Source organism: Akebia trifoliata, chromosome 13, assembly GCF_017979445.1.
Source record: "Akebia trifoliata isolate Shusen 1 chromosome 13, ASM1797944v1, whole genome shotgun sequence".
Taxonomy (NCBI): domain Eukaryota; kingdom Viridiplantae; phylum Streptophyta; class Magnoliopsida; order Ranunculales; family Lardizabalaceae; genus Akebia; species Akebia trifoliata.
Window position 1 is genome coordinate 18,186,923 of NC_141387.1, and position 15,143 is coordinate 18,202,065.

The window sequence follows — 15,143 nt, forward strand, 5'->3', positions numbered from 1 at the left end:
GCTCAATGTATTTTCCAAAAATTTACCAAAATATTTCTAGTTTTATAAATATTTCTGAGGAAACCTTTGTTTATTTCATAAAATATTTTGGTGAACAATAAATTTCAACCGAAATAATCAACTTCAAGTATAAAATTGCAAGATTTCATAGGAAATATTTTGTTAAATAGTAAATTTGCCAAAAGGTATTTATTTCAAAATAGTAATCCTAAACTATTGATAAAATTTGGAAAAAAAATAGAAAAAATTATAAATTGCTTGTAGAGAGGACTTGCAAAATACAAATGATATTCCTTACTTAGTCTCACATATCTAAATACCATCTTATATTTGATGTATTATAAGCATACTAATATGTACATAAACAGATCAAATCTCTTTCAATTTCAGAACTTTTGGCACAACATTTTGGTTTCGTCAGACATTGAAATGCAACATTGAATGTTTCAGAATGTCTGAATGCTAGAATCAAGGCGACCTTGTTTTTTCCCCTAATTGAAATATGACCTGAAGACAATATTTTAAACCTTGCACGTACATACAAGAACGCACAAGCAATCTTTCATTTCTATTTGGCAGATGTTAGAAATTTATTCATACATATTTCAAAACAAAATTATTATAATGCATGAATTCAATACTTAAAATTATGTTCATCTAAGAAAATGTTGTACATATTAAGGTAAACATAGGCAATGTGACATGATTATTATCATTTCCATGGGCACTATAGTTGTTTTTGTCTGTTAAGCTCTCACATTCCTGCACCAACATGAATCTAAATTCCACAATCCTTATTGTTGTTTAGTGTAATTTGATGACGTGTGTTTTCATGTATTGCTTATCATTTCCTACATTTTTAATGAAAAGCTCCTCAATGTTCCCATCATTTCCATAATATTTCCACCACTATCCCTAAAAATTGTATTAATTAATACTATGATCAAAATATTTTCATTTCCAAACTAATTGTAATAAATACCAAAATGAGTGTCCGATGTGGGACTAAACTCAACATCGAGCTTAGTGTTGAAGGTTTTTTGTTCAAATATTCATGTGGTTTTTTTTAATCTCTAGAACCTTTTTTTTTATGGGTTGGGGGGGGGGGGGGGGGGGCGCGTCGGGGGAGAGGAGGTGGGGGGGTTGAATGCGTGGTGCCTTTCTTGAAGTGTGAAGTATATCCAATTATCCATTCAACAAAATTAAGAAACTTGAAACTTATAACTGAGCAAGGCACAGAAGGGCAATTTCCCAAGGATTTTAAAGAGAGTTGCTATTTCCACACCAACTTTGGTTAACGCCACACCAGCATTTTTTTTCATTAATAAAGATTATCTAGGGCAGGAGATTCAATGAGCCATGTAAACCCATATATTAATGAATTGGTTATATCAAAATGTAGACTTTAGAATGTTTCTTGGCTTCTCTATCGTCTTCTTTAAAGAAGTATCCAAAAGTCTTGGCTTCCCTAAAGTCTCTTGAGGGAGACAAAGCCCCTATGGCCTTCTTTAAGGCTCTAAAGTCTCTTGAGGGAGACAAAACCCCCATGGCCTTCTTTAAGGCCTCTTGGGGTACTTTAAAGGATAATCTCATGAACGTGTTGACGAAGTCCATGAAAGGGATAATGGAACATAGGTTCGAATGCCACTTTTATTAGATGATACATGAATTCCACAGATCGAAGGAGTGGAGGAGCTTAGGAATTTCAAACCGTTTAAATTGGTTACTACTCAGTTTAGACCATTAATTGATAAGGAGGGGGGAGCTTATCAAGGGTCGGTAGACGTATCTTGGATGTTGGATGGGAATCTCATTTTCCAATGCATAGATACCAGTGAATGCAAAGATTCCAAGGGATAGGGAGGAAGGACAGAGCGGTGTCTAAGTAGAAAAAACATATGAACATGCTTCCTTGAAATATGTTGGGTCTGATGGGCTTCGCTTTGAAGTGGAGACAGAGGATTTTAGGGTGCATCACTTTTTTCTATTTTGAAAATTGGGATAAATGACTATTTAGGAACCTCTTCAGGTATTTGGCAAGGTGAGCCTTTCTCCCATTTGCTTTTTATCATTGCAGAAGATGCACTAAGATAGCTTCTTCACAAAATAGAAAGCCTGGGTCTTATTTCGAGATTCAAAGTTCTGACAGGAGGGTCAGTTACATGCCATCTTCAGTTTGTTGATGACACACTTATCTTCTTGGAAGCTTCCAAAAGGTAGGCTATAAGCTTAAGGGAGATTTTAAGATGCTTTGAAGCCGCTTTATGGTTTTGTATCAACTTTAAGATGTGTGCTCTTATCAGATTAGGGGAAGGGGACGATGGTCACTTTGAAGAGTGTGCCAGATGTTTGGGTTGCTGCCTAGGCAATACAGCATTATAGTATTTTTTTTTTTTTTTTTCTTTCGGGTGAGCGTTTACTCCATTATAAGGGTCATTTAGGATCCAGTGATTGAGAGGATGGAAAGGAAGTTGACGTGCTGGAAGAAAGTTTCTCTCTTTTGGGAGTGGGATAATTTTGACTAGAAGTATGCTAAAAGCCTCCCTATTTATTATGTTCCTATTCTTAGTGTCAACATCTATAGCCAAGCACTAAAGGAAGAATTGGACAGATTCTAGTAGGAGTGGGAAAGGTTTAAAAATATGGTTCCACTTAGTCAAATGTAACTTGGTGCCAAGACTAAAAAGATCTGGGGGAAGAGATTTGAAAATGTTGATGGTGACAAATAGAGGCCTTTCAAGCAAGTGGCAATGGAGATTTGGATAGAAGACTTAGCGGAAAAGCAGCATTAATCACGAAATGTGTCCTCTTTTTGCTCAAGTCAAGCATCTCTTACGATCAATTGTTGATGGAATTGAACTTGTGATCTAAATTTTCATAATCAGAAAAAGAGAAAAAAAAATACAATAAATTTTTATTAATAGCAGACCAAAGAAAAATATTTCAAAAAGTCTTTAGTAATATTTCGCTAAGAATTTAAATTTCTTCAACAAGAGCTCTAGCAATCAAAATAATTCTTCTCAATTCCAAAAATATAAAGTTACAGATGCAAGAAATAAATAAATATGATATATGTGTGTACATTTCAAGGCATCAATACAAAGAATAAACAAAAGGAAAGACGTCATCCACCTACTCATAAAAAAACTAATAAGAAAGGTTACTTACCAAGAAAATCGGATGAAGTAAATAATACCCATTATGTTTTGCAAGCATGGAACAAATACACCCATCATTGTCCCCAGTTTAACACCGGTAGGCTGCAAAATAAAACAAATCCATCCATCAAAAGCACAGTAACTTTTCTAACATGCAACGTGTTACAAACCACTCTACCTAAACCCAATTGGTGTTAAGAGAAAGCACAACTATGTACATAAGAGAATCACGGGTCCAACTGGGGCTTGATACGTGAGCAGGTAACACCCAGGAGCGGAGGTAGATAACACCATGGTTTAAAATCTCGTATCGATCTAGTGTTTTGATTTTTTTCAAAAATCGAAACAATCCCCAAACATTCGATACATTGTATTAATATTTTACAAAAAAATCTTTCAAATGAGACTATGGTCAAGGGGTATATCATCAGTTTGAAACACAAGGTTATCTCAAATATTTACGAAAAATAAGAGGATATCATCTAATAACCAAGTCTTTTAGAGAAGACCAAGGTCAAGGGCGTGACATTCAATAAAAACAAGAAAGTTTCGAATTTTTTAGATGAAAAAGAAAACCCAGAAAACCAAAACTAGGAGAAGAAGAAGAAGAAGAGGAAGAGGGAAGTAGAAGAAGAACAAGGAAGAAACCTCCAACATTGGCATGCATCCGGCCAGGTACCTCTCTCTCTCTCTCTCCCCCAGATCTCTCTTGAAGATCAAGAAAAATCAGAAGAAAACTATCGAAACTTTGTTTTTTTTTTTTTGAAAGGTTGTTTCGTCTCGGCAAACTGAAATTCCGAAATGTTTCGCACGAAACATTACAAAACGAAATGAAACTTTAAACCAAGGATAACACAACACTCAACACTCTCCTCATCCATAAGGGTGAAAAATTCCTTCAAGGAGATTCGAACCCGTGACTTATACAAACCTAGCGCTTTAATACCATGTTGCAAGCCACTCTACCTAAAACCAATTGGTGTTAAGAGAAGACACAACTATGTATATAAGAAGGTCAAGGGTCGAACTGAGGCATGATACATGAGCACGTGACACCCAGAAACAGAGGCGGATAACACAACACTCAACACAACGAAACTGTATTGATAGTATTACAACCGGAATTGTGTTATTCCGGGAGATCCAACCAACAAATATTGTATTTGCTAGGAACCGAACATTCTGTTTCTTTATTGTTTTTTTTCCTGGAAAGCATTTTTTGTAAGCATCTATATATTTGTTTACTATTACGATATTATTATTGTAAAAAAAAGAAAGTAGAAAATTAGCCATCACGATTGTTTTATAAAATGAAGTTTTCAGTTCGACTTTCACATTCAAGTCCTAATAATATGTCAACAAGTCACATACTTATTCATTGCAAGTTTGTGTAAAAAGTATGAAATCATTTCCTAGATTTGTTTGATCTTGTTGGGTGTATACCATGAACAAAATTGATATAAGGTTTAGAGCATAATCACAAAGTCAGAGTATGGGTTCAAAATGGCAAGGGAAAACTTCGGAAAAAACGAGGAAGAACCGTGAAAAAAAAATGAAACATAAAAGATAACAAAATATATTAAAAATTATGAAAAATGTATAATAATATATAAGCCGTTTATTTTAATTTATTCTATGTTTCCAACATAAGATGTTCTCAAACATAATTACACAAGTTATGATGCCAAAAAAATAAAAAATAAAAAAAATAATACATTATTGAAAACATGAAAAACCAAAACATTAATATATATTATCATCAAATCCCATTTTTCTACATTTATAAATCATCAAATTCTATTATGTATCAAATCCCAAACTAAAAAAAGAAAGTGTTTAGTTTAGGGTTTTTTTTTAAAGGTGAAAAAAAAACTTGTTTAAACCGTAAAAAATGCGTTTAAAACAAAAAAAAATGTTACTTTTTCAAAAAGTCACGTTTCTTTTCCAAAAACAAACATCGTTTTTTTGTTATTATGGTTTAGGAAGAGAGAGGAAAGGGAAGAGAAGAAAAATTTTGCCAAATAAGTACTCCCTTTATTTCTTGCATTTCTATTTATATTAGGGATATAAACAAAGGAAAAGATGAAAAAGGACATCAACTTAAACATAAAAATCACATCATATATGATAACACTCCCCCTCAAGTTTGTGCAAAGAAATCACACATGCATAACTTGCTAATAAGATGATCAAAATTAACATGACCCAAGACTTTAGTGAAGACATACTATAGTGTATATTTCACTAGAGGTAACCTTCTCTTCAATGAAATAACGATCTACTTCAACATGCTTAGTACGATCGTGCTGAACTAGATTATGAGTTATGTTAATGGCAGCCTTGTTCTCACAATACAATTGGAAAGGCTGAGGAGTGAGCATCCTACTTCACGAAGTAACAATCATAACCAAAGCAACTCCCATATGCCAAGGGCCATTGTCCAAAACTCAACTTTTGCATTTGAGCAAGCAACCATGGCCTGTTTTTTGCTTGCCAAGTTATGAAATTGTCACCCACCATAATGCAATACCCACAAGTCAAGCAACAATCAATAATATAACCTGCCCAATCAACATCTATCCATGCCTCCACTCTCATGTGGCCATACAACCAGAATAGTAGACCCTTCCCTAGGGACCCTTTTAGATATCGAGGGATGCATATGACTACATCAAGATGAGTCATACGAGGACCATGCATGAACTAATTGACAACACTCACCGTATAGGCAATGTTTGGTCTCATAAGTTAAGAATATCAGTTTGCTAAGGTAATGACCAATATCCTCCAAAGCTTCGCCATCACTCTCTCTCTCAATCAGTGATGTAGCTCGATTGGAGTGTCAATTAGTTTGACTTCAAGTTTTCCAGCTTTTTGGAGTAAATCCAACACAAACTTCTATTAGGAGATAAAAATGTTTGTCTTAGATCGAACAACCTCAATACCCAAAAATTATTTCAAAAGTTCAAGGTCTTTAACTTCAAAGATTCTTCAAATTTTGGATCTTGATAGGAAAATTGATGCAGGACGATAAGGGGAGATAAGAAAATGGAATTTGGTTTAGGATTTTGGGTAAAGATTAAGATTTTGAGCGACAATTAAAACATTTTGAAATAACAAGGTTGAGGGTATTTGGATTAAGGGAAGATTTAGGGTATTTGGGTATAAATTAGATTTAAGATTGGGTTTACGATTTCGGTTAGGATAAGTAAACCCAAAAGTAAAATATTTTTTCTTTCTCGCAATTACGACAATTTCAATAGAATAGATGAAAAAGGTTAAAGAATGGTTAAAAGTTAAGAGAAAGGATAAAGAATTCAAGAATCAAAAATCAAGAAAGTGGTTTCAAGAATCAAAAATCAAGAAAATAAAATAATAGAAAAGAAAAAATAAAGATTAGAAGAAAATAATGTTATATTGGACTCACTTCAAAACGACCTCACACAACACCATTGATGGGAATATCAAAGTTCTAATCTCAATTTTATTCATCATTGAAGAAAATTACAACAAGAAGCAAGTATTTATAATGTTTTCTAAACCCTAATCTCAACCATCCAACTAAAATAAGGAGATTCAATGGTTGTAAATAAACTTAAAACAACTTAAATAAAATAAAAACAGAAATACCATCTATGTCCCAATCCCCTATCTTTATTTCCCTTGAATTTTCAACCTATGAAAACTTATTAAAAAATCAATATAAAGTTACCAAATTACCCCCTAACACCTATACTAACATCATAGGCTAATAAAACATCAAAATAAGCTCAAAAAACATAAAATTAAAGTCTTAAAATAGAAAATTAAATAAAAATTAATATCTACTCTTTCATATTTGATGTTCCCGTCAATTTTCCTCGACTGGGAAGATTTTTTCATTGGCGAAATAAAATTGTAGTAATTCTCATCATCAGTTGCATTCCGCATTATTCTCCTCTGTTAAAGAAAACTCGTCATCGAGTTTTTAAATGCTTGAGAATAATCATGACAATTTGTGATTCATCCCTTTTGGAGAAGATTCGTCATCGTGTCTTGAACTTGTGTTGAGCTATTAACTTCAAATCGCGATCTTCTATCTTGGCAAAGTCTCCATTATACCCGTCTAAGATAATTAGGTCGGTTTGAGGTAGTGATGGAACAATTAAATCATGAACAAAACTTGTAAATATCTCCAAAAAAATTTCTTTAGGCTCTTTTGACGTAATTTCTACTTCATGATCTTCTTCAAGATCCAATAATGATGCCTCACACTCCTCAATCTCACTATCACTTAGATCAAGTTCATAGATTTCTTCATTACTCGCCTTGAGTTTAGAAGGATGGACTTTCGTCACATTTGCTTCATTATCCCTGTCGAGCACTCTAATTTAAAGTGTCCAAAATGATTGCACTTCAAACACAAGTTTTGTTGTCTGCATTTTTCATACCATGTATCATGTAATTGCCTGTGCTTTTCATTTCCTTTATAATACGGTCACAAACAATCTAAAAATATGCTTGAAACTGGCACGTTCAACGTAATTTTGACAACATATATTTCAACTCCTCTAAGAATATCTTTGTTGAGTAAATCTCCCATCAACGCAATCTACAAATTTGTGTTACCTGGACCTAGGCTCTAATGCCAAATCTGATGCAGGACGATGAGAAAAAATAAGAAAATGGAATTTTGTTTAGGATTTTGGGTAAAGATTAACGATTTGAGCAACAATTGTTAAACATTTCCAATTAAAACATTTTGAAATTACAAGGTTGAGGGTATTTGGGTATAGGATAGATTTGAGATTGGATTTACGATTTGGATTAAGATAGGTAAACCCGAAAGTAAAATATATATTTTTCTCACAATTACGGCAATTTCAATAGAATAGATGAAAAGGGTTAAAGAATGGTTAAAGGTTAAGAGAAAAGATAAAGGATTCAAGAATCAATAATCAATAATCAATAATCAATAATCAAGAAAGGGATTTCAAGAATCAAGAATCAAGAAAATAAAAGAATAGAAAAGAAAAAATAAAGATTAGAAGAAAATAATGTTATATTGTACTCACTCCAAAATGGCATCAAACCAAACCATTAATGAGAATATCAAATCTCTAATCTTAATTTATTCATCATTAAAGAAAATTACAACAAGAAGCAAGTATTTATAATGTTCTCTAAACCCTAAATCTAATCTCAATCATCCAACTAAAATAAGGAGAACCAATGGTTGTAAATAAACTTAAACAACTTAAATAAAACAAAAGCAGAAATACCATCTATGTCCCAATCTCGTAACTTTATTTCCCTTGAATTTTCAATTTATAAAAACTCATTAAAAAATCAATATAAAGTTACCAAATTGCCCCCTAACATCTATACTAACATCATATGCTAATAAAACATCAAAATAAATTCAAAAAACATAAAATTAAAATCCTAAAAAAGAAAACTAAATAAAAATTAAAATCTACTCTTCAATATTTGATGTCCCCATCAATGCTCCTTGACTGGGAAGATTTCACCATTGGCGAAATAAGATTGTAGTAATTCTCATCATCAATTGCGTTCCGCATTACAAATTCCCTATAATGACAATACCATCAACGTATATAATGAGAACTGTAGTCCGATCTCCAATGTGTTATACAAATAATGTATGACCAATTTGATATTTGTTCGTAGCCCACATCCTGCATAACAGATCGAAATTGCTCAAACCATATTTGCGACGATTGTTTAAGAACATATAAGGACTTCTTTAACCTACACACTTTCCCACTAGTATTGGGAAATCAAACTCCAAAGGAGTATCTATATATACTTATTCCTGCAAATCACCATGCAAGAAAGCATTTTTCACATTTAGTTGATGAAGCTCCCAGAAGAAATTTGCAGCCAAATAAAGGAGAACACAAATTGTATACATCTTCAAGACTAGGGTAAAGGTGTCTTGATAGTCTATGTCAAAGTCTGTGTATAGTCTTTTGCAACCAACCTAGCCTTGTACTGCCAATCAAGTCATCTGACTTACTTCACTGTAAAGACACATTTGCAACCAACATATTTCTTCTCATGTGATAATGGTACCAAATCCCAAGTATTGTTCTTGTCTAATGCTCTCATTCCCTCGTTCATAGTCTGTTTCCACTTGGTATTGGAGAGAGTTTCTTTCACGCTAAAGGTGATGGAAATAAAAGACATAGTAGCTACAAGGGAACGATAAGACATAAACAAACTATACAAGTACATTTACCTTTACAATGAGCAATAGGGGCATTGCCATTGGGAGTTGTAGATACTGGGGGTGTAGTACTTATGGAGACATGGCTTAGCTCCTCGAGGGTGCGCCATGGTGTATCAAATATGGTTTGTTTTCCCTTCGTGGTGTAGATACGTCCAAATAAGTTAGGCACCAACAAATAATTGATTGCACAATCTCCACAATAGAGTCTAGAATAGTGGGGCAAAAGGAGTGAAACTGAAGAAGACGACTCTAGAAGAGACTCATGATTAGTGGATGGAAGAAACCACTCCCCCTAAATAAGATGCCGATTAGAACTAGAGAAATAATGTTGATCCTCAACGAATGTGATACCCATGGTGACAAACCAACAACGGATAGACAAATGATAATACTTATAGCCCTTTTGAAAACTAGAGTAGCAAAGAAACACACTTCAAAGCCTTAGGGTCAAGTTTAGTGCGCGTAGGACTAAAGATATTAGCAACACAAACACATTCAAAAACTCTTGAAACCACATAAAACAAAAGACGGCCTAGATAAAGAATTGTCAAAAGAGATTGGAACTTTAAGACACTACAAGGAGTTCATACTAATCCATGAGTTTATACTTTCAGTTTAAATATTTCTATGGAGCCCAGTTTTGCAACACAGTAGAAATGAGGCGATATCATGATGCTATATTGTAATTGTAACATGATAAAAAAAATTAATGTACCTTAATCCGTCCAAGGGTGATGGGAACATCTTCCCCATCTCTGGGACTAGAAGGTGCTGGAATCTGTTCTCCTGTCATACTGGAATAGTACATCGAATTAGGATATAATGGTGACTCAATCCCACCATTGTTAAACAACTTCGCATGTACAAATAGATTTTGTTGTATGCATAAGTAGATTCTTACAACTTAATCATAGAAAGCAAAAAAGCACATTTGTCACTTGACTAAGCTAACAAAGAAACTGGTAAGCGTGCTTGAGGGCAGGACGCAACATCAGAAGCCACATAAACATGAGAAAGGGAATTGAATCAGTTACCTCTTAAGACCAAGAATATTGACAAGAGAATCAAAACCAAACAATTCCAATTTGGATTCCTTCCGCGACCCATTGAAACCTGGGTGAGAAGGAGATGACCCTTCTCCTATATCGGACTCCAAATCTGATTGAGGGTCTACTTTAATTTTCCTGCCATAGCACAAGAATAGTATTTTCTCAATACAAGCGAAGAGAACTTCCAAACAAGATGGTTCAATACATGCATACATCTAATTATATCAATGGATTATAAGTTACAACGGGCATACGCATTTGCTAAACTTTACATGTCTAAAGGTAGCTTTTTTCCTATGCTTGAAATCACTTGATAAGTTTCGTAAGGTTAACCACTTAATTAGCTAGTGTAAGATCAGGGTATGCTTGCATTGTAAAGGCAATGGCATATATTTTAATGCTGCTAAGTCATACCAATTACCAAAGATTTGGATGCACTTATTCACTCTCTTCTACATCGAATGGGTCGTAAATAAAGGATTATTACAGTTAATCCAAGCATGGTCACCCAGCCCTTTAAAAGCTTTCGTCCGTATTTTGGTGTAGATTATTACCCTTTGAACTTTTTGGAAGTTTCGAAAGAGAAACAATAAAATGGATTAAATGTGCATGATGGTTTTAATGTTGTGTTTGAGATATGGGACATGCATCATTATCAGTTGAGTATTTACCCAAAAAAAAAAACAATCATTATTAGTGAAATATCTACATCTAATCCCTTGCATTACATGAAAAACGGTAGATATCTCTGATGCATATAGTGAAACATTCATCCAATCAAATGTGCATGATGGCTTTAACATTGTTTGAGGTCAAGGACATGCATCATTATCAGTTGAGTGCAAGTATCTCCGCAACAATCATGCCTTGGGGCCAATCAAAAGATGTCAGGTGTAATCAAAGGTCATTAGGGATCTAAGACATGTACTTGACCAATCAAGATTGATGAGATGTGAATGGTAGAGTTGAAAGTGTCTGCCACTGAAGTTGATCATATGTGCATGGCTAATGCGATTCATCATAATCAGTTATTTAGGATCATGTGTGAATTGTGTTAGGAAATTATTTGTTGGCATTGTTCTGTTTCCAAAACATGGGTCATAGAGCTTAAAATGGGTCGGATACGGTCCAGATATAAGTATGTCCATATCCATATCCAAATTTTTTATTCGAATTCATATCCGGATCCTAATAGCTAAACCATATCTGAACCATTTTACTTTCATCAAATCCATATCCAAGTCCGATTGATCGAATTAATTGATTCGGGTCGAATAATGTCAAACCATTCAAAGTTATTTCAAATAAAATTGTTAAAATGTAGTCAAATGGTGACTTGAACTCAAGACCTCTTTATTTTGAAGAAAGGTCTTGACCACTACACCCAACTATTGTTTGTTGATGGAAGATAACTTGAAAAATATAAAAAAATATAACTTGCAAAGTAATGTATCATTCAGATCTTTGCAGATATAGGAATGGATCCATATCCAATCCGGATCTGACTCGGATCAAGGGACATCAACCCATATCTGAACCATATTTTTAATTCGGATATACTTGATGGAACCAAACCTACTAAATTCGGATTCGATGAACTCGGATTTCAGATAAAATTCGTCCCATTTTAAGCCTTAATGAGTCATTGTCTAGTCGTCTAATTTGGTGAAGATCAAAGTTGAAGGTTCAAGCACATTGCTCGAGGAATTCAAACCATTCAATTCCATGATTAGGATAGTAAGTAACCTAGAGACCAATCATAGGAGATTAGAAATGAATTAACACTTAGAAGTTTAATAAATTGTTTTATTTTCAAAAAATAAAAAATTCGATTTTTTACAGATTCCAATCGATCAACTATATATATTCGATCAATCGAAGTTTCAAACTGATCAATCGAAATTAGTTGTCTAATCGATCAATAAGAAGTGCAAACCGATCAATCGACTACTTATGTGCGATTAGTCGGTCAACAGTGTTTTATTTTTTTAAAGCTTCGAATTTTTTCCCTATAAATTAAACTTTCATATCTAGGATTTCATATACACTTTTCCATAGAAAAGTAGCACAAAATTCACTACCCATGATGTATTTGGAAACCCAAGCCATCTCTCTCAAACATTGATATTTGTTCCAAACTTATATTTGTTTGAGAAACTGAGTGGACAACCATACCCAGATTTTATCTGTCTTTTGCCCATGTGGAATCGAGTATGGTGCATTGTATTTTGGGGATTCGGATCGTGAAGTTTAAAAGGGTGTGGGAAAAAAAGAAAGTGGTATATCAAGGATTCGAGTATGTCGGGTGTCTTGTGCATAAGTAACCTTTGAGTACTTGATAATTCTATGGTCAAATGCATGTAGCGTTTTGGCATGTAATGCAAACATGTGGTCTACCTAGCCAATCGTGAAAGTAAAGCTGGTTAGCTTGGATGATTCTGACCTTAGAGCGGCGCCTGTCATCTCATATTGAAGCATTTGTATGAGGTGCAATCCCATTCTTTATTTATCAATTGGGAGGAAGTGTCGTACCATTTTGACTTTAGGAAAAATATTCATGATTGGGGGGATTCAAGCGATTCCTAAACTCAGCAATCTTGTTTTCCCCCCTTGTCTTCCGATGTTAAGGATTGTCCGTTATGAGCTTGTGATCGGGATGGAAAATTATCTATTAAATCATTTTTGTTCCCTTGAGCTAGTTTCTTCCTTGATCCTTCTAGTCTTTGTAGTTGGGATCCTATAGTTCCTTCCAAGGTTGCATTCTCTAAATAGTAAACTTTTTGGAAAAGATTCTCACCACTAATCATATCATATCTATAGGTTTCATCATGGCCGATGTCTACTATTTATGCAAAGCAAGGGGTGAATATGCGAACTATTTGCTTATCCATGGTAGTTTTGTATGTGAGGTACGTATCAAAAAAAAAAAAGTTGTGTGAGGTGTGATCTCACTTCCTACCCCCTTTTGCATATTTCTCGGTGCTTTCATCGTTCTTGCATCTGTGAAATGTGTTTCTCTAAGTTGGCATACCAATGCATTTGTTTCTAGAGAAAGGATTTTGTGGAGACTGATCTCCTTTGTCATGGGTTGGGGATTTGGAATGAAAGGAATAACCGTTTCTTCAAAGGGAAGGGTCGCTCTATTCAAGAAGTTATTTTAGACATTTATGATTTGATTTTTTTGTTGCAAGGCTTTTAAGAACATCTCAAGGGTTTTCTTCAAAGATTATTCTTTGGATGGGATTGGGTTTGTCTATAACCATAATTGGACTTGATTTGTTTGTAATTTTTTCCCTGCATTGAGCTATTGTGGTAGGTCCAATCGATCTCCTCTTTTCTTACTAAATTTTTCTTACCCATCAAAAGAAAAAAAAAAATTATTAGATTTTTCTTAAATACACTTTTCTCATAAATAAATCTCACATTGCCTCTTTCATTCGAAAAAAATGGGGGATTTTATTTTTCATGTTCTTAGATTGAGTCAAGATTCTAAATTCTTGAGGCAGATGTTGAAGGAAAGACGTAATGTGACGAGACCAATATCTTGCAATTGATAGTGTGCCAGGTGCCGTCAACTTTCGATGATTGTGAAGTGGTCAAGAGTTTGGCCATTGGAGGAGTTTACTTGTTGAATAATCTATGTTCTTGTTTCTATGAAAATCAAACTAATTAAAAGAGGAGAAATTTTTAAACAGAAATATCAAAACCTATACACAAATTCACAGCACGATAAAGTAAAATCGTTGGAGGACATAATTAAAAGGGAAATTTTGTGATCCAATTCATTGAGAATTGAAACTCCACAAATTGAAAAATTCTTGTTCAAATTTTGAAGAAAATAAGAAGAAGAGTATTGGAGCTTACTTCAAGGAAGTGTTGAAATCGGGGACTTGAAGGGAAGAAGACGATCCAGGCTCCATTGAAGACATCTGAAGAACAGCTCGATCATGAGGAACGACTGGTCTGTATTGTTCTCGTCCACCATACGAGTGGAGTTCCTCGTCCTGGGTTTCAATCTTTCTATCCTCCATTTTTAACTGAAGAGATAAAGATAATTAACGAAGAAGAGAAGATTAGAGAGAGAAGAAGAAAAAGAAAAGATTCAGATTTCAGACGTATCTTAGTATAAGAGGATCGAAAAAGTCGATGTCACATATCTCTCCGAGGATCTCAAAAAGTTAAAATGTCAGGATTTTTAAAACTCGGTAATTCGACTGGTCTTGGCGTCTCGCTCCCTCGCTGAACATGGTTTTTCAACTCGGTATCGCTTCTCGTCTCGGTCAGCTCTAATACCGAGTTGATTCGGATAATATGTCTCGTCTCGTTAGAACATTGAGACAATGATTTTTAACTATTTAAAAAATCTGAAAATTTCTCAAAAAATTCAGAAATGATTCCTATTAAAAAATAAAAAAAAATCAATTTAGGTGAAAAATAATAGAGAGTTGAGGCTTTAACTCGTTTGTCTCCGTTAACTCAAACTAGATTTTTAAAATCTTGTCTGATACGTCTCGTTTAACTCACAAGTTATATATTTTCTGCACTGTCTCATTCGTATCGCCCGAGATATTGGAAAATATCATCTGAGATGACTCACTTATCTCACGATACGCGGTCGTCTCAAAACACTTTGTGAGTTCGTCTCGTTAGGCTCCGATACTGAGTTAACTCGGGCAATACGTCTCAGTCTCGAATGAGTTTAAA

The 15,143-nt window shown here is 34.2% G+C and overlaps 1 protein-coding gene across 3 annotated transcripts in view; it reads right to left on the minus strand.

The window, feature by feature from the left end:
• Nucleotides 1–14,648, minus strand: part of CCC1 (cation-chloride co-transporter 1) — a 66,439-nt gene extending 51,791 nt beyond the window's left edge. Inside the window, exons 1-4 of one of the 3 annotated variants that reach the window (XM_086420185.1) lie at nucleotides 14,304–14,648; nucleotides 10,425–10,574; nucleotides 10,106–10,184; nucleotides 3,169–3,260 (exon numbers count right to left, since the gene is read on the minus strand). In XM_086420185.1, coding sequence (XP_086276311.1) covers nucleotides 3,169–3,260; nucleotides 10,106–10,184; nucleotides 10,425–10,574; nucleotides 14,304–14,470 — 488 coding nt within the window. In that variant the 5' untranslated portion in view covers nucleotides 14,471–14,648. Of the gene's footprint in view, nucleotides 1–3,168; nucleotides 3,261–10,105; nucleotides 10,185–10,424; nucleotides 10,575–14,303 lie in introns of those variants that run through there. The other 2 variants (XM_086420184.1, XM_086420186.1) reach the window with 2 other exon arrangements.
• Between the last annotated feature and the right edge of the window lie 495 nt (nucleotides 14,649–15,143).